The 27,803-nt window shown below is 42.1% G+C and overlaps 4 protein-coding genes across 5 annotated transcripts in view; all 4 read right to left on the reverse strand.

Annotated features, from left to right (window-relative positions):
* Positions 1-929, reverse strand: part of LOC121548251 (transcription factor 25) — a 34,208-nt gene extending 33,279 nt beyond the window's left edge. The window contains exons 1-2 of the mRNA XM_041859665.2: positions 586-929; positions 17-166 (exon numbers count right to left, since the gene is read on the reverse strand). Of these exons, the coding sequence (XP_041715599.1) occupies positions 17-166; positions 586-807 (372 nt within the window). The 5' untranslated portion in view covers positions 808-929. The remainder of the gene's footprint in view (positions 1-16; positions 167-585) is intronic.
* Positions 930-1,849: 920 nt separating this feature from the next.
* LOC121548252 (cytochrome b-245 light chain-like) lies at positions 1,850-5,380 on the reverse strand. The gene is made up of 6 exons (XM_041859666.2): positions 4,959-5,380; positions 4,457-4,526; positions 4,128-4,202; positions 3,878-3,961; positions 3,581-3,662; positions 1,850-2,828 (listed from the first exon to the last, which is right to left on the reverse strand). The coding sequence occupies exons 1-6, from the start codon at positions 5,014-5,016 to the stop codon at positions 2,631-2,633; spliced, it is 567 nt and encodes a 188-aa protein (XP_041715600.1). The 5' UTR covers positions 5,017-5,380; the 3' UTR covers positions 1,850-2,630.
* LOC121548253 (diphosphomevalonate decarboxylase-like) lies at positions 4,185-15,231 on the reverse strand. The gene is made up of 12 exons (XM_041859667.2): positions 15,064-15,231; positions 14,691-14,767; positions 9,705-9,819; positions 9,465-9,611; positions 9,058-9,257; positions 8,863-8,937; positions 8,578-8,796; positions 7,626-7,741; positions 7,443-7,551; positions 7,060-7,181; positions 4,457-4,526; positions 4,185-4,202 (listed from the first exon to the last, which is right to left on the reverse strand). The coding sequence occupies exons 1-10, from the start codon at positions 15,137-15,139 to the stop codon at positions 7,101-7,103; spliced, it is 1,215 nt and encodes a 404-aa protein (XP_041715601.1). The 5' UTR covers positions 15,140-15,231; the 3' UTR covers positions 4,185-4,202; positions 4,457-4,526; positions 7,060-7,100.
* A 445-nt stretch (positions 15,232-15,676) lies between these two features.
* Positions 15,677-26,984, reverse strand: LOC121548254 (programmed cell death protein 5). Of its 2 annotated transcripts, XM_041859668.2 has the most exons (7): positions 26,793-26,984; positions 21,751-21,780; positions 20,864-20,907; positions 20,375-20,436; positions 20,155-20,246; positions 16,861-16,932; positions 15,677-16,783 (listed from the first exon to the last, which is right to left on the reverse strand). In XM_041859668.2, exons 1-7 carry the CDS (start codon positions 26,856-26,858, stop codon positions 16,736-16,738), a joined length of 414 nt encoding a protein of 137 aa, XP_041715602.2. In that variant the 5' UTR covers positions 26,859-26,984; the 3' UTR covers positions 15,677-16,735. The 2 variants fall into 2 exon arrangements, with proteins under 2 accessions (XP_041715602.2, XP_041715603.2); XM_041859669.2 differs by lacking the exon at positions 21,751-21,780 and having other exon boundaries at positions 26,793-26,983.
* Between the last annotated feature and the right edge of the window lie 819 nt (positions 26,985-27,803).

Here is a 27,803-nt window from a genome sequence, read left to right on the forward strand (position 1 = left end):
GTTTCCCTCTCCTCACCTTCGCAGCACCTGTCTCAGGCTGTGCATCTCTCTTCTCTGTTTCCCCACTGTTGCTCTTCTCCTTGCCTTCATCACCATTCTGTTCTTCTGGCTTCACTGTGTCTTCATCAGTCGTAGCTTTCTCTGCTTCATTCTCTGCGTCACATATCTGCAGAGATGTGGTTCCAGCAAAGGAGGGAAAGGCTCAGGTTAAGGTTGTATATCAGAGACTAAATCTCTACATTGCACATAGTTTTAATTAATCTTTAGTCAGTCTCTGCCTTGATTTCTTGTGGGAGCCATTGGAATTCCAACCCATCCTAGTGACATTCATATGGTCAAGGCAAGGGGGTGTACTGTATGAGTCCTGTCTGGCCAGGCAAAAGCAGTTAGTCAGTATAATTCTTGTTTGATTTGTTGACACTGTCTGTATATGTCGATGTGTCCAGCTGCTTATTTCATTGACTAGCTTAACAAGCTAGCTAGCTTTGTCACAAAGTTACGTAGCCTAGGGGTGGAGCTACGTGGCAGTTAGCAAGAAGTTTCTTTAAAATGTTGCAATGTGTCTTAGAAAAAGAGAAACACTACCAGTTCGTAAATGTTGCTCAAGTTGTTCTTATTCTTCTTTGTTTTTCTGCTGCTGCTCTTAGCAGGCTGGAGAATAGCTTCATCCAGTTCCTCTTCTTCCTCCTCAACATCCGCAGCCTTCTCCTCTGGCTCTGGCCCTTCACCTGGGACTAGCTCTCCGAGGTCCAGGGCCTCCTGCCCCCGCTTTTTCCCCTTCAACCTCCTCAGAGCACGGCTCGACATCTTCCCGGGACAGAGTTGTCACGAAGATGGGTTATGGTTCAGCTGGGATTTGACCCAGCTCCAGCCATAAACAACATGAGAACGAAATCCGCATGCCAAAGAGCTTATTCTACGGGTGCGCTATGTAGACAATCTTAGTGCAGGCCAACTATTTTCGTTTTGATAATCACAGTTTGCTGCCGTTTACCTTTGTACCACTAGGAGGCAGTAGTGCGTTAGGACAAAGGCTCTGAAAATGCCTGAATTAGTTCACACAAAAGGGAACTAACGACTTTCAACATTTCAACTATTATTTGCATGCAGGGGGAGCGGCAACCACTACCAAGGCTGTTGCTGTAAAGTCAGTTAATGGTTTCAAAGCCTATGACCAATGCATATTTTTGTTGTAACAAGGGTTGCCCTGCATCTATCAATACCTTTTATGTGTTATGGTATAAAGAAATGCCCATTATAACTAATAAATTAGACTGAGTATAACACAGATAAACCAACAAGGAAGTTGCACATGTTCCTGCTGCTGTTATGATGTAATGGTTGCCAAACCCAAGCACTCAAGAAAACACACATTGCATTCCTCATTCTTGAGGTAAAGGTCAACTGTGACCATAGGAATGAGGAAGATGCTTCATATGGAGGAAAGAAATGTACATGTATGTCAAACTCTGGAAATGTCATTAGGGTATATAAACAGACAGTGGGCACCTCTAAATGTTCATCTGTTATAACTACTTCATGACATCTCTGTGGCTGTGTATGATCTAAATAGTGCAGGAATTTCCTATGTGTCGTAATAAAGTGTGTGAGCCTCTTTGTGTGTTGCGCTGTGAGAAGGAACGGTGAAATACATACGGTTCAAAGGAACTATTAGAAAATAGGAAATGTAAAACTTGAGACATGACACGTAAATGTAATTCCAAACCCACAGATCATCAATGATGAAACAGACACAAACTAATTGTGGTTATATGGTAAACGTGCAAATTTGAAATAACTAGAATAACTATGTTTGTTTTCAGATTGTATCAAAAGCATAACAAGCATAAAACATAGACATACTTTATTTTGTAGAGTGGTGAACACATAACTTTCCAACATACAGCTAGTTGGCCACTGACATAGTAAACTGGCCAAAAAGAGAAAGAGATAATGCAAAACAGTGCTTGCTTATAAACAGTTAACATTCCAGTGTAAAAGAACACAGTATATTCTGAGGATACAAAATGTATAAATAGCTCTTCATTCTCTTTTAAAATAATTTCATTAGGTCTGTGCCAGTAAATGTGGTTGATTCTCATTCACATCTATTCATCCAATTACTCACAAAATAACTTACTGTCACAACAAGAATACAAACTTTGCCATTTACATTCCAAAGCCTTTTTAGGGGATCAAAATGATTGTAACTGAAAGAGTTGTGGCAGGCGGTGCAGAGACATAGGACACAAACCTTTTGTAAAAGCAGTAACTAAAGATCCACAAGGCACAGCAACATCTCACTTCAATACAATCCCTTATACATCATCAAACATCAGCAGCAGTGTGTCCTCTCCACATCCCTCTACTCTCCGAGGCCTGATTCCTAACTTGATACCTGTCCATAAAAAATCCCCATTGATGCCAATGCCCAATTTACACAAAAGTCTAAGTTATGCAAACATATCTATCTCAATTTAGGATTCGGCCCTCAGCCAATGGCAGTCAGGAGTGAGCATGGCCTGGGTGGGGCCCCACTGTATATCTGTTTTGGTTGGGGCTCAGTGGAACTATAAGCTAACCTGAGTGAGCTTAGCCCAGCAGGCCTGAGGGAAGGACAGTAAAGGGATCTAGTCATCGTTGGCAGTGACAGCGATGGGGTTGACATAGGCAGCCGCCTCCAGGTCCTCTGCCCGTTTCCTGCGCATCTCAGCGGGTGGGCGTGGTGGAGGGTTCTGGGGAGGGAGCTTGATGCTCTCTGCCACCGGCTTACGGGCACTCTCCATCCTGGGCATGATGGGCTCCCACTGCTCCCCTCGGATGGCCGCCTGGAAGACATACAGACACAATAGACAAAAGATCATTCAGGCTCCCTCAATTAACATAGATAAATGGGTTGCTCTGGTGCTGCTCTCTAGAAACATGCATGCAGTGAATTCCCAACAACAGGTGATAACAGCCAAGTCACTCCCCTAACAGCCTGGGTTTCTTAACTAGCTAATAATGTCTCAATAAAAATACCAGAGGGCAAACAAACGCTTCCTTGTAAATCAAGCGCAGTAGGTTCATACAGGAAACGTGAGTGTTGTATCAACTGATAGCATCAGCTGATATTGCACCAATTAGATTTATCACACTACCTTAATTTGGCGGTCTATTTAGTCGACCAGGTTTGCACACACATTCTCTGATGGCTGCCGTGGGTAAGCTATGCGCTGGTGTTCTTGGTGACATGCTAATGCTGTAACATGCATTACTCGCCATGCATGTCTGTTTTCTGCTTTCCCACCACCCACCCCAGCCTCCACCTGTTTGGACTCTGCTTTTGTTTCGGTCAGGGGGATTGGTATAGCATACCTTGTTCATTGCCTGTTATTATTATATCTTATTTGATCTATGCTCTGGCAGTGAGCTACCCCGAAGGAGCGGAGCCTAACACCAAGACTAATGTACTGCATGTATTGTAATCTTCTAATAAATGGTTAAACTAATACGTGGCGTTTCCTGTCTGAACCATTTCCTTGTTGTTGTCTGACCACTTAACTTGGGTCAAATACTTTCAAATACTTGAAATACTAACCGCAAGGTAGATGAGGCTAGCTATGCCGAGGCAGACACAGCCAAGGACAGTTGCAAGGATGAAACCACCAGGAACGCAGATCCTATAAACACACACAAACACACACACAGAAAAAGAGTGTTACAAAGGCAACGCACTGATAACATGCAATGTGACATTTAAACTATGAAGGTGGTGTCGGGAATGACTGTGCACAATGACACAACCTGTCTCTGCTATAGCTGGAAGTAGACAGTGAAGGGAAAGAATGTAGTCTCAGCCCAGAGATCTGATTAGACTGACACACTGTGTACTCACGCTGCATGTAGAAACGCTCTGACATAGTAGTTCCTGGTCAGTGGGCCGAATGACTTCACACAGACAGTGAAGCAGTACTGACCCCTGGAAGAATCACAATATTAAAAGTTATTTATAGTGAACTTACAAACTTTCAGTGATGACGACTTGCTTATGACTTGCTTTCAACTGGTGGAAACATATCTGTTGCATTACTGTTAGAGTGACTTTACAGAAACGTTAGCTTGGTATGGTGTATGTGGGTACTCACGTCCTTTCTACGCTGGTGCCCTTGTTCCTCTTGCCCCTTGGGTACTCTAGTAGACAGACAAAGACCCCTGCAGCTCTGGGCACACCAGTCAAGGTTACTCAACAACAACAGGTACACCTGGACCTCACTATACAATGCAAATATAAACGTGGCTCATCTGGACATAAATGCACAAATAAGATACATTATGGTGTAGATGTCTATAATGCATCTACAAACATTTCCTTGTGACATGTCAATGGTAAATCAGCATTTAATCACGACAATAGATACCATTTTGTGCATGGAATTATACTGTAAGAGACAGCTCTGCCCCAGTGAAAGGATACATAGCATAAGCAGCAAACTCCCAGTCCCTGAACTGGCCGGCCACCCCCACTATGCCACCAGTAAGAAGAACTGAAATAAGGAAGTAGGAAGAAGAAAATGTTTCGTTTATCATAACAGTTCCTGCAAGTCACAGATTAAGACACTTTTTTTTATATACTGTAACTTTCAAATCGAAATGTGCCAAGAACCAAATCATTTGCACACTTTTTTTCCAAGTTGATTTGATTTAGTATTTTATACAGACACGTTTTCTTTTGACAAATATTTTCACTACCAATATAATGTCATGACTGATAATATTTTTGTCTGGAAAATGTTATTCATTTTGTTTTTGATAGGTTTTAATTACCAATGTTAGTTAGGCGTAACCTACTGGAAAAACATCTATTCGTATACAGTAATAACTCACAACTAATGGGATTACGCATTCCTCTAACAGTTGAAACCATAATTCAAATACCAAACTCAGACGTCTAAACTTGACAAAAGTTCTCTACTCACTGAGACCCGCCGCCAGAGCCTGTTCATTGGCCCACATAGCCCATTCTATTTTCCCCATGCTGTCTCTGTTCGGACCAACAGAACCCCTCTTTATGCTCGGCAGTTATCCAACTGATCGCGGTTGTCACGTTCGATTATTATGGAAAGTCAAAATGTATTATTTTTGGAGGAACAAAGGTGGGTGGTAGCCGCCGACTGGTCCGACCCGTAACTTCCGAGCAGAGCGATAGGCAAAAGGGTTGGGGATGTGACCTGGGAGGAGTAACCCTTAACCAGAGAGGAAGAGGCGAAGCGAGAGGCCCAACTCGGCCAAAAATCTGTCTTCTACAAGCAGGTGACGTTGTTTCGTTTCTTTCGCTCACCAAGCAAGGAGTTTTTGTATGGAGGTCAATAAGTGTCGAATTTGGTCAACAAAAAATGTAATGGCTTATTTGCTACGTGAGGTTTATTTGATCGAATAGAAGTTTCGTAATGTTTAAATTGTTACGAGTGTACTGATATAAGTAGGACACGTGACATCCCGGCAACTTTGAAAAAAAAAAACTTTATATCAAGAGTTGTCTCAAGATGGCTATGCATAATGAGGCTAGTAGCATCTCTCCATTGAATAAAGGCGGTTGACGTCAACAACCCTAATTGAATATTCAAAAAAGAATTAAAAATAATGAGATGTATTCACCAATCCAAAGAGAGGATTGACAGCCCGCTATGCATATGAATCTGTGCCGCTTTGTGGACAACGTCTCCATTGTTAGGGCACAGGACAAGTATCTTGTCAGTATATCCATAATCTCTGCCTTAACTAACTTTGCTGCCTGACATGATTTGGTCAAGGGGGAAACGTTCAGCTGTTGTAATATAGAGCAGGCTCAACTTGCCCGGCTGACATAAATTGTCCATCTTTCACTTAAACCAGGGTTTCCCAAACTCAGTCCTGGGGCCCCCATTGGGAGCACGTTTTGTTTTTTGCCCTAGCACTACACAGCGGATTCAAACAATCAAAGCTTGATAATGAGTTAGTTATTTTAATCAGCTGTGTAGTGCTGGGGGAGGGGAGCACAGGACCGAGTTTGGAAACCCTGACTTAAACAATGTGGGATGAACCAGAAAGATCCGTTTTAGGCTATGTCTATTGGAATTCCTTACGGTTTCGTTGTTTTCAGTAAAACATTTTTAGCTGGGGCAACTTTAGAGCAGACTCAACTTGCCCGACTGCTCAGGTCACTTGCCCCAGGCAATAGGGCAACCCTTAAGGTCCCTGCTACAACTAGGTTGTAGAGTTTTTGTAGTTTTACCTGGTTATCATCAGGAGAGAAAAAAATCAACTCTGATTATGACATGTAGGCTATATATCCATCTCTTATACTAAAGCACTGACATTGTTCTCAATACTGTAATTTATAATCCTTTTTAAGGGTTATAACAATTTAAATTAGATTGTCTTATGATTCACTCTGAAGGTGACTGTTAAACCATTATACTTTAATAAAATGTACATAATCTACTTAGAAAATCAACATAGATACATTTGAAATTGTTTTCTACAGTTATCAAAGTACTAGAGCATTTCTGATCATTCTCACAAGGCATCCCCTCATCTTTAACATGACAAAACATTTAATACAAACTCGCAATAGGAAAGGTGTCCGAATGAAGCACTAGTCAACAGTGTGAGAGGTATTCATCCGTGTGTGGTTGTTTCGCGCCAGTTAAAGGGGCAATCCTTAGTTTTGGCAAAAAGCTGAGGGATGGGTCTGGAGAAATGTAACCACTCAAAATTATAGCTGCAAGGACTGACCATCCATGATATCAAAAGTATAGTTTTAACCATGTTTTAAATGTTTGTTTACATTTACTTTGTTTACAAACATTGTAGTAAAATAAGCATTTATTTTGAGTTCGGATGGGATAGGACAGTTTAACTAAGCTCATGAGGTATTTATAAGTTATACTCTTGAAGAATCAATGGTTACATATAATTATTTTATAAGTCAAAAAATTGATATAGCAACTGCAGATTGCCCCTTTAATGACTACGTCTATGCATATGTATCCAATTGATTGAATTGGAATTGTTAATATGTCTGGTCTTTCTTTTCACCAAAGAGTTCTGTCTCTGCCCAGCTGGGAGGCTGGCTTGTATCATGCACTCTTGTTGGGCAGCCCGTCAGATCCAAGCAGATGTTCACTAGGGTCCTCCACCAAGCGAGGTCCAGGTCCAGCCTTTTTCACAAATCAGAAATAATCACTCAGACAAACCAACTTAATATCACATCAAAATGTAGCAGACCCATACATAATGTGTGTGTTTATAAGATCTTAATTCCTGGTGATTTCCCGTAAGCCGGTTGGAGAGAGCATCAAGCTCGCTCCCCAAAACCCTCGACTACGCCAACCCGCAGACATGCACAGGAAACGGGCAAAGGACCTGGAGGGTGCTGCCTATGTGTATGTGCCTATGTGTGTGTGTGTGTGTGTGTGTACCTTAGTACTGATAATATAACTGATTCCCTTCACCACGGGCTCCATCCCAATGCTCTGCTTCAGCTCCTCGGATAGTGTTGTCAGGGCAACAGGAATACCTTTTAGAAACCTGAAGTGGGACAGGTACAGTCACAGGAGGGAGTGTTGTCTGACTGGCTGAGTGTGTGTTTGTGAGAAACTCACTGTCCTCCGTTGGTCTCTGGTGGGAAGAAGTGTTTAACCACCTGGACAAACTCTTCCACATTCTGCTGAAGAGTGTAGATCACTGCATTGGGCCCTGCATCAAACGTGTATGCCACCTGGTGGAGAAGAGAAAACATCATCGGTCACTGCTTATAACTCTGGACCAAAGTTATAGCTTTGTTACAGCAGTGTTATAACAGTGTCAGCAGAAGGAGGGATGTGATGCTGCACTAGTCCTCTGAGACTCATGAAGAAGTACTAGGTCAAAGATGCGGTAAAGAGGTCAAAAGAATGCAGACTGTGGGGAAAGACGGATTGGCACACATTCAACAAATCTGATCTAACAAAGTGGATATTCGTCAAATCCGCCATGATCGATGTATTGTAACAAAGTCTGATTTGGATATACTTGGCTGTTTTCAATGCATAACATTTAGAAGTAGTCCCTTTTCAGGTTTAGAAGAAGTGACTGCTAAATGCTAACTCCCGTTCGTATAAGCTGGTAGCATAGCTAGCATAGAGAAATCGGTGGTGGTCGTTTTTTTAACTGTAATGCAGATGATTGGTGACGATGACATGAACATGTTTTGAGGTTAACATCAATACAAGCATTATACTCTGATTTGTACCTCAACATAGTGTGAAATACACATTAACAATAGTCTATTTTGCTTAGGGGCAATGAGGAGATTCTGGATCTTTCCATGGCATTTCCATTGTTTTTGTCAAGTTCCATTGACTTCTTTACCACATCTATACTTGGGCTTGTTAACACATTCTGTTCCTCTTGAACTGTAAAAATACTACCAGTTTCATAATCTCAGAATATCAACAATTACTGCACCTTGTTCTGCTTCTTAGCTTAGACCCCTTGTAGAACTGACAATGTTCCATATGACTACCACATTTCCATATGACTAAAAGAAAGAACTAACTCCCTGATGGTGCTCACCCTTGTTTCCCTGTAGTGGCGGTTATAGCGGTGCACAAGGTTGATGACACGGTGCGACACGTCGTTGAGGTAGAAGATGGGTGGGTAGGTGTCCAGGCAGGTGGCATGGAACTGGTTGCTGTCCTTCATGGTCAGCTCAGCAAACGCAGTAAAGTCCCTCTTATGTACAGCCTCAATCATCTCCTTCATCCTGGCTGGGACCACAGAGTCTGCCCGGTGCTGAGGGGGAGAGCGCAAGGGTTAAGGGTAAGGGTTAATAACATACCTTTATGTGTGAGTGTGTACCTTTAGGAGACTGCTTGTCTCTACACTAGTTTGCATGCCGGAAGTGCTGCCAACTGGTTTCCGCTCAGCACTGACCTAAAAAGAGAGAGGGAGACAGAGAGATGGAGGTGTTGAGATTATTAAAGACATGGGAGAAATGAATATGCCAACATTTGCTACAGAGAAAGCCATCTTCAGTAATGATCAGAGACCTACCACCAGTACAAGGACCCTGAGCTCAGGCCAGTGAGTCTCTGGCTCCACCTGCTGGGCCAGACTGTCCTTGCCATCTCCTTGCTGGCCCATAATCCACTGGACGAAGCCCCCATACATACTCCTACAGGCACTGCCTGAACCCTGCCTAGAAACCACAGACAACTCCCCCTCCACTCCCATCACCCGGGACATGGTGTACACTGGAACAGGAGAATGGATTGAGGAGTGAAGATGGAGAGACAAAAGGAAAATAATGAGTGAGGAGAAGAGGGAAGAAGAGATGGAGGCAGTACTTAAGTTCCCAACCTTTAAAAGCATAAAACTAGTTTCACACAAGCTTTTACTTCATTTGATCCATTTAATGCTGTGTTAGATACAAACCATTATGATGGGACACAGTCTCTTACCCAGACAGGCATAGCCGGCAGCAGAAGAGGCCAGTCCGGCTGCAGTTGGGAAGTTGTTGACAGAGCAGATGTGGACTTTATGGGACAAAGCAGCCGCGTCTACATCAGCCTCCCCATCACTATGTCGCTTACGGGCCAGGCGCCGAACTGAGGAAGGAAACCACCAACAACAAATTATTGCTTGTCCTCCCCCTTTTTTTCCTCTCTCTCTCTCTCTCATCATTGCACATAGTGACTCACTCTCCCTAAGGCAGGACTGTAGTCTGGCCTGGGTTATGTCCTCCTCTTTGTCGTTGAGCCAGATACGATCCTCCTGGAACGATCTGCTGCACGCCACTGTTGTGGTCGTTTTGAGCTGGGAGGAATAATCACAAGGCAGTAATCGTTCGTTTTTGTTGTTTTAACAAAACAGTAACATTTACACACTTCCTGAGTGTCTGGTGTACAGTATTACAGTCTTACCTGGTTGTAATATTCATATGTGTCACCATACTGAATTGTAATTGGATGCATCATACTGTGCAATGATTGGTTAAGACCACCCAGGTGGTGAGGTCATTCTAAGATGATCATGGCCAGAGACACATGGACATGCACGTTATAGCTAGTTAATAAAGAGCTACGTTTATAAATATCCTGTCGTCCTGCATTTTATTATTTTGTACAAAGCGTACAAAACAAGACATGGTGTCAGAGTAAAAGGACTAAAAGATGGATTTTGCTGGAGTTCCTTCACCTCGAATGGATTGGGGGTCTACAAATCTACCCGATGCATGGCGTAAGTTCAAACAGCATGTGGAGCTGATGTTCACGGGTCCTCTGAAGGAAAGAGGAGAAGAGGAAAAGTGCAGCTACCTGCTCCTCTGGATCGGTGAAAAAGGGAGAGACATTTACAACACATGGACACTTACCGAGGCTGAATCAAAGGTACTGAAAACATACTACGATCGTTTTGAAGCATATGTTTTGCCAAAGACCAATACAATTTTCGCTAGGTACAAATTCCATGAGAAAGTACAAGGCGCTAGTGAATCGTTTGAACAGTTTGTCACTGAGCTGCGTCTGCTTGTGAAAGACTGTGATTATGCAAACAAGGATGAGATGGTCAGGGACCGTATTGTATTTGGAATACAATCACCGCGAGTGAGAGAGAAACTTTTGAATGTTGGATCAGAGTTAACGCTGGACAAAGCTATCGACATAGCCAGATCTCACGAGCTAGCACAGGTTCAGATGAAAACCATTTCAGGCGGCAGCATGAGCGCATCACGTGAACAAGCAGTGCACGCAGTCAGGCAGACATCAAAGCACACCTCCAGTGCCCAGAGAGCATGTTTCAGAACGGAGACAGACAGAACTCCAAAACAGAGCGACACAGACTCCAAACGCCCCAAAACATGTGGATATTGTGGATACAAAGTGCATGGCGAACAGGGGAATTGCCCAGCTAAAGGCAAACAGTGTACTAAATGTGGAAAATGGAATCACTTTGCAAAAGTGTGCAGAGTTTACCGTGGAAAAACAGTACATACAGTGAGTGAAGATGAAATGTCAATCAAAGAGTCAAATGCTGATGAACTGTTTATTGATTCAGTGACACAGAAAAGTCAGATATCAGAGACAGAGCAAGCCTTTGCTGACATTGAGATAGGAAGACAAGGCACAGAGCTAAAATTCAAACTAGACACTGGTGCACAAGTAAACATTATTCCTCTGAGTAAGTACAGAAGCTTGACATCTGAGTGTGAGCTACAGCCCACCACGCGCAGACTGACTGGTTATGGTGGTGAACAGCTCCCAGTAAAAGGCACATGCACTCTCAAATGCAAATACAAGGAAAGGGACATGATGTTGGACTTTTACGTTGTTGACACTCGAGCACCTGCAGTGCTAGGTCTTAAAGCATGTTTAGACATGGACCTTATCAAGCTAGTTTTATCAGTGACAGCACCAGTAGAGATAGAGAATGTCATGGAGGAGTTTGCTGATGTTTTTACAGGAATAGGACTATTCCCAGGAGAATGTACCATTCACCTTAACCCAGACGCAACCCCTGTGATCTACCCACCGAGAAAGATTCCACTTGCTCTCCGCGCCCGTCTGAAGAAAGAGTTGGAGAGCATGGAGCAATCTGACATCGTCACCAAGGTTACAGAACCGACGGATTGGGTCAACGCGTTAGTGGTGGTGGAGAAACCACGGACAGGCAAGCTCAGAGTATGTCTCGACCCAAGAGACTTGAACAAGGCTATCAAACGCCCCCATTACCCCCTTACCGACGCTAGATGGCATCACACACAAGCTAGCGGGCGCACGCTACTTCAGTGTCATGGACGCCAGATCAGGCTACTGGGCTATCAAGCTCACAGAAGAGTCATCTAAGCTCACAACGTTCAACACACCGTTTGGACGCTACAGGTTCCGTCGCCTGCCTTTTGGGATTATCTCAGCCCAAGACGAGTTTCAGCGAAAGATCGACGAGGTGTACGAAGGCCTCGACGGAGTCGTGGCAATTGTGGACGACATCCTTGTCTATGGTCGAACCAAAGAGGAACACGACAGAAACCTCAGCGCGATGCTGCAAAGGTCCCGCGAGAGAGGAGTCCGGCTCAACCCCGAGAAGAGCACAGTCGGCGCTACAGACGTCAGCTACTTCGGGCATCTTCTCACAGCGAATGGAATCAAGCCAGATCCGCAGAAGATCTCAGCCATAAAGGAAATGGAGCCACCAAAGAACCGCGCGAGAGCTGGAAACAGTGCTTGGCATGGTCAACTACTTAGCCAAGTTCGCACCCAGCCTCTCCAATGCTAATGCACCCCTGCGTCAGCTGCTAAAGCAGTCCAGTGAGTTCCTCTGGGACAACCAACACGACATCGCTTTCCAGAAAGTGAAAGACTTGATCACGAGAGAACCAGGACCAATCCTTGCCTACTACGACCCCAACAAAGAGCTCAGACTCCAGGTGGACGCGTCAAAGTATGGACTAGGGGGCAGTGCTACTGCAAGAAGGAAAACCCATCGGCTACGCTTCCAAATCTCTCACAGACTGTGAAATCAACTACGCTCAAATCGAAAAGGAGCTGTACGCCATTCTGTTCGGATGTAAGCGTTTCCATCAGTATGTCTATGGACGACAAGTCATTGTGGAATCAGACCACAAGCCCCTCGGAGTCAATCATGAGGGAAACCGTTAGCCGCAGCCCCGCCAAGGCTACAGAGAATGATCCTTCAACTACAAAAATACGACTTCACAATCACTCACCGTCCAGGCAAAGACATCCCTGTCGCAGACACACTCTCCAGGAAGTTTCTTACCTACAAGGACAGCAGCCTCAGTGAAGGCATGGACATGCAGGTGCACACTGTGTACAGCAACTTACCAGTTAGTGACACAAAACTGAAGGAGATCCGAGCAGAAACAGAAAAAGACACACAACTCACACAGCTGAGGAAAGTCATACAGTCAGGATGGTCTGAGGAGAGGAGAAAATGCCCTCAGAGCGTCTCAGAGTTCTGGAACCATCGTGACGAACTATCACAGATCAACGGAATCATTTTCAAAGGAGAGAAAATCATCATTCCTACCAGTCTCAGAGAAGAGATTTTGACAAAGATCCATGCTGGACACATGGGCATGGAAAAGTGCAAACAGAGAGCACGGGACATTTTGTTTTGGCCCGGAATGTGCAAACAAATAGAGGACATGGTTGGTAAATGCCCCACGTGTCTTGAACGACGCCCCTCGAACACCAAAGAGCCAATGTTACCTCACCGTATCCCAGACCGACCCTGGCAGGTCGTGGCAACCGATCTGTTCACGTGGAACAACGAGGACTACATTATAACAGTGGACTACTACAGCAGATACTTCGAACTCGACAAGCTTCACAGCACCACATCTGCAGCTGTGATACACAAGCTGAAAGCAGCCTTTGCCAGGCATGGCATTGTAGAGACTTTAATATCTGACAATGGGCCCTGTTACAAATCAAATGAGTTTGAATCCTTCACAAAAGCATGGGAGTTCACACACGTCACCACAAGCCCACATTACCCTCAAAGTAATGGCCTTGCTGAAAAATCTGTGCAGATCGCTAAATCACTCATGGACAAAGCAAAGCAGACAAGAGAGACCCCTACCTCAGTCTCCTTGAATACCGCAACACTCCAGTTGACAACTTCAAATCACCAGCCCAGCTGTTGATGAGCCGCAGACTTCGCTCAATCCTCCCCAGCACCAACCAGCAGCTGCAACCTGAGGTCGTCAGCTACAAGGAAGTGCATGCAAAACGTGCACAGAGACAGCAACAGCAAAAGCGATACTACGACAGGTCAGCCAGACCACTGCCACCACTGAACGACGGAGAGTCAGTTAGAATCCAGGAGCATGGCTACTGGAAGCCAGCAGTCGTCATCCAACCAGCTGACACTGAACGTTCATATCACGTTCGCACCGCAGAAGGAGCGGTGTACCGCCGCAATCGTCGTCACCTACTGAACACAAAAGAACAACACACTGACGAGATGAACTGTTCCCCTGAAAGAGAACGGGATGGACTAAACACAGACACAACACAACATACACCATACTTACCTGCAACACCACAAGAACTGTTGACTGACACAGAAGCATGCTCAGCTTCATATCACACAAGGTCAGGAAGAGAGGTCAAGCCTAGAGCTGTCCTAGACCTGTGAAATGTCAAAGGGTGTAGGCGGATCGCTGCCCTAAAAGAGTTTCCAGACTGTAAACTTGTTATTGAAAGTTAACTTGAAATGCTTTGGTATTGTATTTGTTTGATATGTTGAGATGTCATTGCTACAGTGAAAAGCTGAGTTGCTGAGAAATATTTGTTCTAAAAATAACAATATGCTGAATCATTGTTTGTCTGTTATGTTGATGCAGTTGGTGCAGTTTAAATGGTTACTTGCCTCGAGTTCAAACTACAGAGCATATATTCAAAAAACGCTTTATTGTTCCACATATTTTTTCTTTTTTTAAAAGAAGGGGGATGTAATATTCATATGTGTCACCATACTGAATTGTAATTGGATGCATCATACTGTGCAATGATTGGTTAAGACCACCCAGGTGGTGAGGTCATTCTAAGATGATCATGGCCAGAGACACATGGACATGCACGTTATAGCTAGTTAATAAAGAGCTACGTTTATAAATATCCTGTCGTCCTGCATTTTATTATTTTGTACAAAGCGTACAAAACAAGACACTGGTCTTGATGTAATGTGACACTCAAAGATGAATTTATGGGTAGAATCAACTCCTCATCTCTCTTCCCCCCTTTGAAACAGCAATAACAACAAAGCATTTACAATTCAATACATAGTTATTTTCAAAGATTGTACATCATTGTAACAATACATTTGTCTTGTCCCAATGCCCACACGTCAAAGCGTGGCTAGAAGTGGCTACAGTGTTGCGAGCAAGCACTTCATTGATTCAATCAATGTTACAATTTACGTTACATGAAGCTAGATGTGGCTATCTAAAGACAGGCTACACTTGGTTTACAGTGTTCTTTCTAGAGTCAGACGATCAGATGTCTGTCCTGGATTATACGAAAAGACAATACTCACAGTATTTGATGACAGCGATATTCACAGGCGCACTGCATGTTACCATGGTGAGCTTGTTGCCGCTGTCCTCGGGCATTTTGATAAAAAGTAAAACCAGGAGCAATAAAATAACAACAATTACTATTAACGCGTGACTGTCTACTATTCTGAGATCTACTGATACAGTAATGTCTGCACAACCGTAGCGCTTTAGAAAACGTCTCTGTTGATTGGAAGAGTAGAGCACATGGCTAAACCTCCCACCAATCAGAAGCACTCATGTTCCGCCACTGAAACGAGGCAGCCAATCCTTTTGATCAGACCACGGTCGTACGAAAATGAGGCCAGAGCCCCATTTAGGGGGCGTATCATGATTACAGTCCGAAATGCAGTACAGTGAATGGATATGAATGGTAGCGTGGGGTATATTTACAGTATGTTCACCAAATATACCGTATATTCACAGCTCTTGTGTTATGTTCTTCTTGTACCTTCTGTGAAATTCTGTTATATGAAATTATGGTTACAGGGGAAAGAAAAACGTACAGCCTGTGTATTACAGTAATCTAGTGTATCTTTATTATTATTATAAGAGGAACAGGTGTTCAATGATCAAGAAGAATGACTCCTTGTCTGCTTTATCAATGCTGCCATTTATTTATTGGGGTGAACACTTTGAACATGAAACCAAATCTCCCATTAGCTTATCTCCAAATATTCACTAACATCTTGAATGTAACATCAGTGTACTGTCAGATATTGAGTATTACCTGTGGCAGGTGTACAATATAAGCAACCATTCATATATCTGTGTAGTCTCACGATGCACCTGTTCAATATGAGTGAAGCAGGAAGTTCAAGTGCTGTCATAGACTTCTAACGATTGAGATCGTTTAACAAATCCTGCTACAAATACATGTCTCAGCCTCTCAATGCACATATTGCATACATTCCAGCAAAGACCATTTGAACCTAGTGAGTCAAAGCAACTATGTAACTTCAGTCTATGCATTTCAATGTAATGCAACGGATAGCCTAATACACTACCTAGGACACCTTGTAAAGAGGGAAGATTGACTACATTTTAAAACAAACTATATTTTAGGCTTTATTCTTACACCATTGCTTTTCTTATGTGATTACACTTTGTTTTTTAATGAAAGCAAGTGTAGTACAAACCCATATAACCAATCAATGAGTCTTCAAGCACTCAGCTCAAAGTCAAAATATCGTCATGATAAAACGGTGTTAATTAATTGTGGAATAAGCATTCAAATGTAAGGCTTTTTTTAATTTTTTTATGTAAACTGTCAGCAAAAATGAACAAAAAATGTTGAATATGTGCTCTGTCCAGTTTGGTTTCACTATTGCTGAGTAAATCCACACAGACAGTATTCACAAAGCAGTCTCTAAAAAAATGTATCAGCAGCAATATACCCTAAATTGCATTTTGTTCTGCTTCTTGTGGTGGAGAAAAAGTCAAACGTGGTGAAAATGGATATAAGAGAGAATATAGTAATGAGTTCCAGATGCACACAGGGGATGATGTGGTATCCCAGGGTGCATCACTAACGCAGGGCCTTTGGCAAGTCAAAGATGGCCGCCAACGAACAGAGCCCTGCTCCAACCTATCCTGTCCTGAATCCCGCCCTAAGCCAGCCGTCTGACTGGCTCCTGGGCTCCTTTCAACGCATCAATCATCATCCTCATCATCTGAGTCCATCACCTTTCGTCGGTTGAACTGAGGGGAGGAGAGGGGACGCAGTCAGTTAAAAGCCTGTCTGAGATTGTGATATTGTATCTGATCCGTGGACTCACCTTGACAGTTGTCTTTTTTTCTGTTTGCTGACTAACTTTTTCTAGGATGTCGATCAAACCAGTCTCTGAAATCTGAAAGAGACAATCCAAATGTAAGGAACAGCCAATAGCAGATGGGTCAAGTCAGTGCTTTTCATAGGGATGTGACAAATGGAAGAAAAAATAAATTCTGGTTAAACGTTTAAACGATACGAAAAAAATCATAAAAATGCATGTGAATTCACAAGGCACAATATGGTCCTGCGTATGACCGTTAGGGGGCAATGCAGTTCTATCTACCGCAGTAATGGCTACTCCATCCCTTATCGCAGTTATTTCCAACGCCAATGACGTAGTTGTGGAGCATCGACTCCAAAATAATCGAATCCTTGACTCCTTCTACGTCGACTCCTGGTTTCAACTCACATTTCTGAGTGTCAAGATTCGATTCCGCTAGGGATAGACTCGTTGACTCCTAAGACTCAATATTTTCTAACTCGCAATTTCTTGGCTTGCATGTGTGTTGCAACTTCAGTAAAGCAGGGCCTATCATCAATGAATAGGCTAGGATATTCTAAACACAGAAGACCGAAGACTGAACACACTCGCATCATTAGCGAAGAGAAAGAACCGGCAGGCATTCTAAGTGTTTTTTTCGGGTCGCGTAAGTCCAAACAGTGTAAAAAATAAATAAAATAATAATATACACTGAGTGTACTAAACATTAGGAACACCTGCTCTTTCCATGACAGACTGACCAGGTGAATCCAGGTGAAAGCTATGATCCCTTATTGATGTCACTTGTTAAATCCACTTCAATCAGTGTAAATGAAGGGGAGGAGACAGGTTAAAGAAGGATTTTTAAGCCTTGAGACAACTGAGAATGTGTGCCATTCAGAGGGTGTATGGGCAAGACAAAATATTTAAGTGCCTTTGAACAGGGTATGGTAGTAGGTGGCAGGCGCAATGGTTTGGGTGTGTCAAGAACTGCAACGCTGCTGGGTTTTTCACGATCAACAGTTTCCTGTGTGTATCAAGAATGGTCCACCACCCAAAGGACATCCAGCCAACTTGACACAACCGTGGGAAGCACTAGAGTCAACATGGGCCAACATCCCTGTGGAACGCTTTCGACACCTTGTAGAGTCCATGCCCCGATGAATTGAGGTTGTTCTGAGGGCAACGGGGGTGCAACTCAATATTAGGAAGGTGTTCCTAATGTTTTGTACACTCAGTATATATATATATATATATATATATATATATATATATATATACAGTGGGGAAAAAAAGTATTTAGTCAGCCACCAATTGTGCAAGTTCTCCCACTTAAAAAGATGAGAGATGCCTGTAATTTTCATCATAGGTACACGTCAACTATGACAGACAAATTGAGAAAGAAAAATCCAGAAAATCATATTGTAGGATTTTTAATGAATTTATTTGCAAATTATGGTGGAAAATAAGTATTTGGTCACCTACAAACAAGCAAGATTTCTGGCTCTCACAGACCTGTAACTTCTTCTTTAAGAGGCTCCTCTGTCCTCCCCTCGTTTCCTGTATTAATGGCACCTGTTTGAACTTGTTATCAGTATAAAATACACCTGTCCACAACCTCAAACAGTCACACTCCAAACTCCACTATGGCCAAGACCAAAGAGCTGTCAAAGGACACCAGAAACAAAATTGTAGACCTGCACCTGGCTGGGAAGACTGAATCTGCAATAGGTAAGCAGCTTGGTTTGAAGAAATCAACTGTGGGAGCAATTATTAGGAAATGGAAGACATACAACACCACTGATAATCTCCCTCGATCTGGGGCTCCACGCAAGATCTCAAAATGATCACAAGAACGGTGAGCAAAAATCCCAGAACCACACGGGGGGGACCTAGTGAATGACCTGCAGAGAGCTGGGACCAAAGTAACAAAGCCTACCATCAGTAACACACTACGCCGCCAGGGACTCAAATCCTGCTGTGTCCCCCTGCTTAAGCCAGTACATGTCCAGGCCCGTCTGAAGTTTGCTAGAGTGCATTTGGATGATCCAGAAGAGGATAGGGAGAATGTCATATGGTCAGATGAAACCAAAATATAACTTTTTGGTAAAAACTCAACTCGTCGTGTTTGGAGGACAAAGAATGCTGAGTTGCATCCAAAGAACACCATACCTACTGTGAATCATGGGGGTGGAAACATCATGCTTTGGGGCTGTTTTTTCTGCAAAGGGACCAGGACGACTGATCCGTGTAAAGGAAAGAATGAATGGGGCCATGTATCGTGAGATTTTGAGTGAAAACCTCCTTCCATCAGCAAGGGCATTGAAGATGAAACGTGGCTGGGTCTTTCAGCATGACAATGATCCCAAACAAACCGCACGGGCAACGAAGGAGTGGCTTCGTAAGAAGCATTTCAAGGTCCTGGAGTGGCCTAGCCAGTCTCCAGATCTCAACTCCATAGAAAATCTTTGGAGGGAGTTGAAAGTCCGTGTTGCCCAGCGACAGCCCCAAAAACATCACTGCTCTAGAGGAGATCTGCATGGAGGAATGGGCCAAAATATCAGCAACAGTGTGTGAAAACCTTGTGAAGACTTACAGAAAACGTTTGACCTGTGTCATTGCCAACAAAGGGTATATAACAAAGTATTGAGAAACTTTTGTTATTGACCAAATACTTATTTTCCACCATAATTTGCAAATAAATTCATTAAAAATCCTACAATGTGATTTTCTGGATTTTTCTTTCTCATTTTGTCTGTCATAGTTGACGTGTATCTATGATGAAAATTACAGGCCTCTCTCATCTTTTTAAGTGGGAGAACTTGCACAATTGGTGGCTGACTAAATACTTTTTTTCCCCACTGTATGTATTTTTTATACATTTTCGGAATGGAAAAAACACTTTCAGTGTAAACTTAAAAGACTAAAACCAGATATAAAGTATGCAGAAAAGCTAATGTACCTATACATTTTTATATAATATAATCTTTGAGAACTAACAAATCACCAAAATAAAAGCTAGACAGTCAGGGAGAATAGAACATTCCCAAAATACTGAATTTAGCAGTATAGTTAGAACACAGGATTAGCCATGGCAAAATTCACAGAACTGCAGGAAAGATCGGGGCCTCTAAAATGTTCTCTAAAATTCAGCCGGACCGACCACACCCACCACCTAAGCCCCCTTTAGATCCTGAAAACCCCCTGATTTTAATTTAGTAAATAAAAAATATAAAAAATAGGTTAGGGATCCCAATTTTGTTTAAACGTAGGTTCAACGATATATGTCCGCATATGCCTTAGGTCCACTTCCCTCACCTTTCCCCCCAGCTGGCCCATGCGGGCCATCTGTATGAGGTAATTCTCCACTGCTTTGGCCTTCTCTGGCTTCACCAGAGCCAAGTTACTCACTGCAACACAACAAAACATAGCAGACTTTTAGGCAACGGCGCCACCTATTGTTAACCAGATGTAGGTACTGAAAGTTCCAATATCAGATCAATGATTTATTCAAACCAGGGGGATATGAACGACCTACATCTGGCACGGGCGGACTGGTCTAGAACCTGAGCCAGTATGGAGTTCCTCATCTCTGTTTCCCTGTGAAAAGACAGAACATAAGATTATAGTTAGGCCACAATGACTGCGTTTACAAAGGCAGCCCAATTCTGATATTTTTTAAACTAATTGGTCTTTTGACCAATCAGCTCTGAAAAATATCTGACGTGAAAAGATCTGATGTGATTGATCAAAAGACCAATTAGTGGGAAAAAAATATCCGAATTGGGCTGCCTGTGTAAACGAAGACATTGTTTATCACATTGACTAGCTTTATAAATAGTCTATCGCATAGTTCTTCACAAACCAGAGCTGCAAACTGCAGGTCAAGACAGCAACATTAGCAAACTGTGAACTAAACCAACAACAGTGGAGACATCTGTGTCTCTGAAATGTAGCTATACTCAGTGCGGAGTTGTGAATGCATGACAGGAATAAAAGTTTAGATGGATAAATAATGAAGACTAACCTCTGTTTGGCCTCCTGCTGCCCTTGCTGGTCATTTGAAGAGTCCTGGGAAGGGAGGGGAGAAAGAGACCGTCAGAAAGTCCACACATTACTCTGCCTTTATCTTAATTGTATAAAATAAAATATATATATTTTAAAACAATAACAAGAGAACAGACCAGCCACTGGATACAGGCTATTTGAGAGAATGTGTATTTTATTTGCGTTAGCCAACAGGCTACTGTATCACACAGCCATGCTGAGAGCGCAAATCGGCTCTCTTGAAGTGTAGCCTATCCTAATATTGATGTTAATTTTTGACACCCATGGCGAAGCGTTATAAAACAAAGGGACTAGAGACTTGAACAACACTGTTTAAACTGTACCAAAACGTAGCTCAGAAAACAACCCTTTGCCCCCTCCCCTATCCCTACTCCTTTGGAGTTTGCAGATCTGAAGGAGCCTATTGGTAGACTGGTTGGAGCCATCCCCGTATTGATTACACCTGCCCAGTTCCTTCAAATCCAGCCTACCCCAAGAGGAACAGGGATAGGGAGTGGGACTGGGATAAAATGAACTGTAATATAGTAGAATACAAAGTTAATATTTACAGGTATCTGGAAAATATTTTTATACAAAACTTTCAAAATAGTACAAAAACATTTTAAATAGTTTAACATATAAGCTTCACTCAAGCTTGATAACCATGTCACAAACCATTCACAATACTTAATGGTTCTGGCATTCAAACATTTTGCTATTCCTTTATTGCAAACATACATACTCAAAGAGCACAGGCAGAACTGCCAGACATGCTGCATTGCTCAGTCCAGGTCATTAATTATACAGCCTTTTGCCATGTCCCTGTCATCACACAATGTGCAGTACAGTAGCTGTACAGCAGCTTACCCCCAGATTCATTTGGTTCCAAGACAGACTCTGAAAAATTAGCAACTCAAACTCAATCAAAACATCTCTGTTGGAGGAAAGGATTCCTAGTGTGCCTATGTCCATCCCCAATCTTTTGATTGATAATCTCTGTCATCATGTCACTCATATTTAGGTATAACCCATTCATAGACGCTAACTACCTTTAGCACCTATTAACGATAGTATCTTCTGGCGGGGAGTTTTGTTAAGAGCCTCGACGCTCGTTGTGGGACGTTAAACGCATTGCTTGCGGTACGGTTTTGGAAACATAAGTAACGTGTCTTTTATATATGCGAGAAATAATAAAAAGGTTAAATTACTACACACCTTATAGTTTTTTTTTAATGAACCTTTATTTAACCAGGGGAACCCATTGAGACCAGGGTCTCATTTGCAATGGTGCCCTGAGAACAACAGTTCAAGCAACGTGAGCAACAATTCCAGCATGATCACTACAAAGTTACAGTTACAACATTTCAAACAAATTATGTTACATTCAAAAGGGCAGTAGAAACAATCAAGCAAAACAAGTGCAGTCTTCATTGGTCACATTTTTTATTATAGCCATAAATTCACCTTTTGGGACCAAAGAATCTAGTTAAGAGTAACCTGTAGGTCATTCCAGGACTGAGGGGCATAGTAACTGAAAGCAGTCTTCCCTAACTCAGAGGAGACCCATGGAATCTCTAGTATGAACCAGTCTTGAGAGAGAGTACTATACTTACTAGATTTCCTATTTAGAAGTGAGATGGGGTAGTATGGGAGTTTCTGGAGAAGTGCTTTATATATTAATAATGTTGGGCCCTTCTGTTAGTCAGACACTCCCATCCAACAGAACTATAACAGAAAATGATGCGTACAGAAATTACACAAGATTGAGTCCCCATAGTCAATTACTGAGAAGTATTGCTTGAACAATCTTCCTCCTATTTTCAAAAGTGAGACAGGTTTATTTCTATACAGGCAGTGGCGACCCGTCATATATATATATATATATATACACACAGTATCTCACAAAAGTGAGTACACCCCTCACATTTTTATTAATATTTTCACTTAGGTGTGTATTCACTTTTGTTGCCAGCGGTTTAGACATTAATGGCTGTGTGTTGAGTTATTTTGAGGGGACAGCAAATGTATACTGTTATACAAGCTGTACACTCACTACTTTACATTGTAGCAAAGTGTCATTTCTTCAGTGTTGTCACATGAAAAGATATACTCAAATAGGGGTGTACTCACTTTTGTGAGATACTGTATATATATATTTATTTATTTAAAAATGTGGCTGTTTTGCATGTTATTTTTGGCATTAATATGTGTCACATATCAGTTTGCAAACAATGTAAAAAAAAAAAAAACATGTATTGAGTTAATAAAGCCACATACAAACATGGTCTCTTTTTGCTTTCTTGAGTAAGGCAGCCCCAAAATGCAGGTGTTTCAGCCAAGCTCAGTGCTTTCTGTGGTGAAGAGGCAGCCAGCGGAAAATACTGAGCATAGGGGTTGGTAATCTTCTCTAGTTGCGCCGTGATTGGCTCAGTGTTCTGTCACTCATGGGGACACTACGTCACCGCAAAATCTACAGGGAAAGCTAGAAAGTTCAAGCCCCCTTGGGTGCTGCCATAGATTTACATTAGAAGTGCCCATCCAAGAAGGCTCAAGGTCATTGGCCACAGATAAAATGACGTCAAATCACGTTATATCTACCATAGCTTTGATTGGACTGATCATGTCAACATTATACTTTCAAAATCTTAGCTAGCAAGCTAGACAAGCAGTCATCATCATGAATCACGTCGACACGTCTACTGGCAAATCCTTTTCAAGCCTTGTCATATGAAGAGAAGTTATAGATAAAACGCATTGGTGCTCATCGGCCATTGGACATAAACATTACACAACAAGTTGGAAATCGCAAATTCATCAATGAGTGATTTGGAAGGAATCAGTGGCTAACTGCAAGCGTTGCAAAGAAATCATTATTTTGCTTCCCCTGCTATTCAGTGGAGAGGGTGTGTGGTCCAAGTCTGGGTTTAAGGGTCTCTTTTCCAAGCTTAAAAGCATAAACATTCACACGCAACACCATGGGCCAGAAAAGGTTGAATACATTGGCCATGCCGTCAATCCAGCATGACTTCTGCCGCGTTCAAAACAACTGGAAACTCGGAAGTGGGAAATCTCAGACTTCAGTGAGTTCAAGACAACTGGGAACTCGGAAAAAAAAACGAGCTCCGACTGGGAAAAAAAGTTTTGAACGGTCATCCAACTCGGAATTCCAAGTCGGGAACTCTGGCCTCTTTCTAAAGCTCCGACCTGAAGATCACTGACGTCATGATTCGACCTTGTTTTTTTCAGAGTTCCCGGTTGTCATGAATGCACCATAAATCCTGAGAATGCCAGACTTTGATGACAAAGTTTCATGAAAACATTTGCCCACAAGGACCGCCGTGCCACCATCCTGTTCAAGTGAGCAAAGCACAATGGTGAATCCAAAAATGTATTGTATGCTGCTGCATAAATGATATAATATGCCAGGGAGATATGTATACTGTAGCTAAGAAAGTAATACTAAGTGTATGTTGTGTAGTAAGCTGTTAGTAGCCCATGTGCCTCACCCTAATAATTTGGTCCCTTTCCCCTTCATAACTTAGCCTACTGTTCTGACTTGGTGGTGCACATGTAGCCTATAGTCTGTTTTAGAGAAATGTCATCATCGAATATTGTAAGAGCTTTTATTGTCTGCTTATATGCCCCCTTTATTTATCCTAAGGTTCTGACTTGGTGTACAGGGAGAATACTGTAAGAATGGCCCATGTTCTGAATTCTGTCACTGTACATTTCAAAAGTGCTGAACAAATAATTATATTGACTACATCTGTCTTAGCTCGCTCATTAATGTCTTAATCGAAATGATCTGCTCATCGTTCCCTTATGCCATAGTTTGTACATCTAATTTGTCAGTAGAAATCACATTTGTTTAAGCAAGTCAGCCATATCAGCTATGTTTTTTTTTAAAGGCAGGAAATTAGGCTGAATTAACTGTTTCGCTGCCAGACAAGGCTCCGCTGATAGCCAGGTGTGGCTGTGGTAAGGATTCACTCCATGGTGCTGAAAAGAAAGCTCTGCTGTTGGGACAGCTGTATTTAGGCCCTAACAGTTTGTGGGCACCGTTTGTCACCGTTATAGTGCAATTAATGTATTGTTTAGTGTTGAGAAGTGGCTTTGCTGGCATACATACATTATAATGAGTTTGCCCCACCAAAATGTACATGCTAAAATCGCCACTGTATACAGGAAACCAAGCTTTACTTGCAACTTTTTAGTCAGTTTATCAATGTGTGTTTTAAAGGCCAACTTATCGTCAATCCAAATGCCTAGCTACTTATAATGGGGAACTAGCTAAATTTGGGCTCCTCTCAAGGTCTTTAGCATCAATTTTACGAGACCTGGAGAAAAACAAACTTGGTTTTATCAACATTTAGCATTAATTTAAGGTCGGTGAGCGATTCTTGAATTGAATCAAAGCCAAGCTGAAGATTGTGAATGGCCTGCTGCACTGAGAGGGCACGGGAATAAATAACTGTCATCCACATAGAGATGTAAGCCCCAGATATTTTTATTCAGGGACAAACCAACATTATTCATGTAAATAGTGAACAGTAAAGGGCCTATTATTGAGCCTTGTGGCACTCATTTGGTTATGTTAAGAACATTTGACTTAACTCCATCAGCAAATATACATTGACCTCTGTTGTGCAGTTGCCTGGAAACCGGACTTTGAATTGCATTGAATTCTACATCCGGCAGAAATGAGCGTTTGAGTCAAGACCTCTACAAGCCAGAATGTTGAATAAAATAATATTATATTGTACTTTACCGGTTGTCCGTGCAGTTGGTCCTTTTGGCAGTATATGTTAAACAATATATCCACAGGAAAGAATAATTACATAAATGTTTCTAAGCGCTGGTAATGTATTCAGATTTCTATCACGAAGCATGGGCAGAACCATGTAAACACATGCACGAGCTCGGCAAGTACACACACATGCATGTATTTTTTTTTTATCTTGTGTGAATTATTTCAGGTGATAGAACGTGTTGTCACTGAAAAATACTCTCGGCTGCAACTGTTTTAAAACCGGTTAAAACAGTGTACAGTAAACTGTATGTAATGTGATACGAAATTTGAGGGCTTTAAGTTTCTAGAACCGTACCGCATTTGAGAATCGATTCATGTTTTGATGGCTGTTTTGGCTGCCAGAGCCAACTCGCCTCTAAACAGAACATGTAAGGTCCTTGGACTAAAATGAGTAATTTTAGGTTTATTTAGACCAATATTGGGCTAATCTAGGTATATCTATTCAGGCAAGTGTTTTGCTTAATGAGCTTTAGAAATCAGTGTCAAACAGGCTTGCTAGATAATCCAGAGGGTGGGCTACTAACAATGATGTTCAGTCTATTGTTACAGGCTCGGTCTGAAAAGACAACATTCATACTACTCTCGGACGTGCACCTAAACACCTGGGCACATGCACGCGTACCAGGGGAGCAGTAGGGTGGGTACGCGCATATCTCAACCCCAGCCTCAGAGGAGTGGAAGACGCAAGCGGTTATTGTCCTGTTAATTACTTAAATGTATTTTTGTTTCGCCTATTCGTTGAAGTGTCTGCTATTCATAAATGTTGATTCTATTAAATTATATAGCTTACTAGCTACTGGTAGGCCTATAACTCGTTTCTCACTATGGCATGAGTTTGCTTGCTAACGTTAGCTAGCTATCTAGCTACATTATCTTATAACTAACTAGCTCGTAAACTAGGTACATAATTATCTGGATGCTATGCAAACATGCAATGAACAGTAATATAGAGAATTCGTTAAAGATGGTGATAGGTTAAAATACTCTAAACTTGAGCTATAAGGCTAACACTACTAGCTAGCTAGCAACAGAATGAATAGTGGATCTCCATATATGGTCGGAACTATGCATTTTTGGTCCCCTCATGTTCTCCCCTTACCCCATGTTTTGACTGCAGTTCGGCCATGCGTTGCCGCCTGATAGCCTCCAATTCGTCGTCTGCCATTGTGTTCGAATTTATAGAAAATAGGCCTTATCAGTGGTAAAATAAGAAAATCTGTCACTTCACGAGTCTTGTGGAACTGTTTCGTTAGGGGCCGGGCCTTGCTTCAGTATAATGTAATCGATCTCAGAATAATCCAATATGCATCCAGAATAAAGCAATCGAGCCACGAAAGGATGATCTCGTAGAAATGATGAGGGCTGGACACCTTAGGCCTGCCCATCAACCAGTCACACTTACAACATAAAATATAATAATTTATGTAATCATACATAAACATAAAATTGTAATTATTTATTTTGCTATCTAGATTTTCCTAAATTCATTTCAGGACACAAAAATGGGTAATCAATATTCTGAAGGAAATGGCACTCAACCCAACCCCACTGTCCAATATAGCTTAGACATTTTGTTAATATCAAATCAAACATAAAAAAGTAGTGTTTGCTGTCATCGATTGGTCCAAAAAGTCCGGTGAAACAAATGACTGGGATCTCTCAGAGAAGTACAGTTGAAGTCGGAAGTTTACATACACCTTAGCCAAATACATTTAAACTCAGTTTTTCACAATTCCTGACATTTAATCCTAGTAAAAATTCCCAGTTTTAGGTCAGTTAGGATCACCACTTTATTTTAAGAATGTGAAATGTCAGAATAATAGTAGCGAGAATGATTTATTTCATCTTTTATTTCTTTCATCACATTCCCAGTTGGTCAGAAGTTTACATACTCTCAATTAGTATTTGGTAGCATTGCCTTTAAATTGTTTAACTTGGGTCAAACGTTTGGGGTCATTGTCCATTTGGAAGACCCATTTGCGACCAAGCTTTAACTTCCTGACTGATGTCTTGAGATGTTGCTTCAATATATCCACATATTTTTCCTTCCTCATGATGCCATCTATTTTGTGAAGTGCACCAGTCCCTCCTGCAGCAAAGCACCCCCACA

Source organism: Coregonus clupeaformis, unplaced genomic scaffold, assembly GCF_020615455.1.
Source record: "Coregonus clupeaformis isolate EN_2021a unplaced genomic scaffold, ASM2061545v1 scaf0385, whole genome shotgun sequence".
Taxonomy (NCBI): Eukaryota; Metazoa; Chordata; class Actinopteri; order Salmoniformes; family Salmonidae; genus Coregonus; species Coregonus clupeaformis.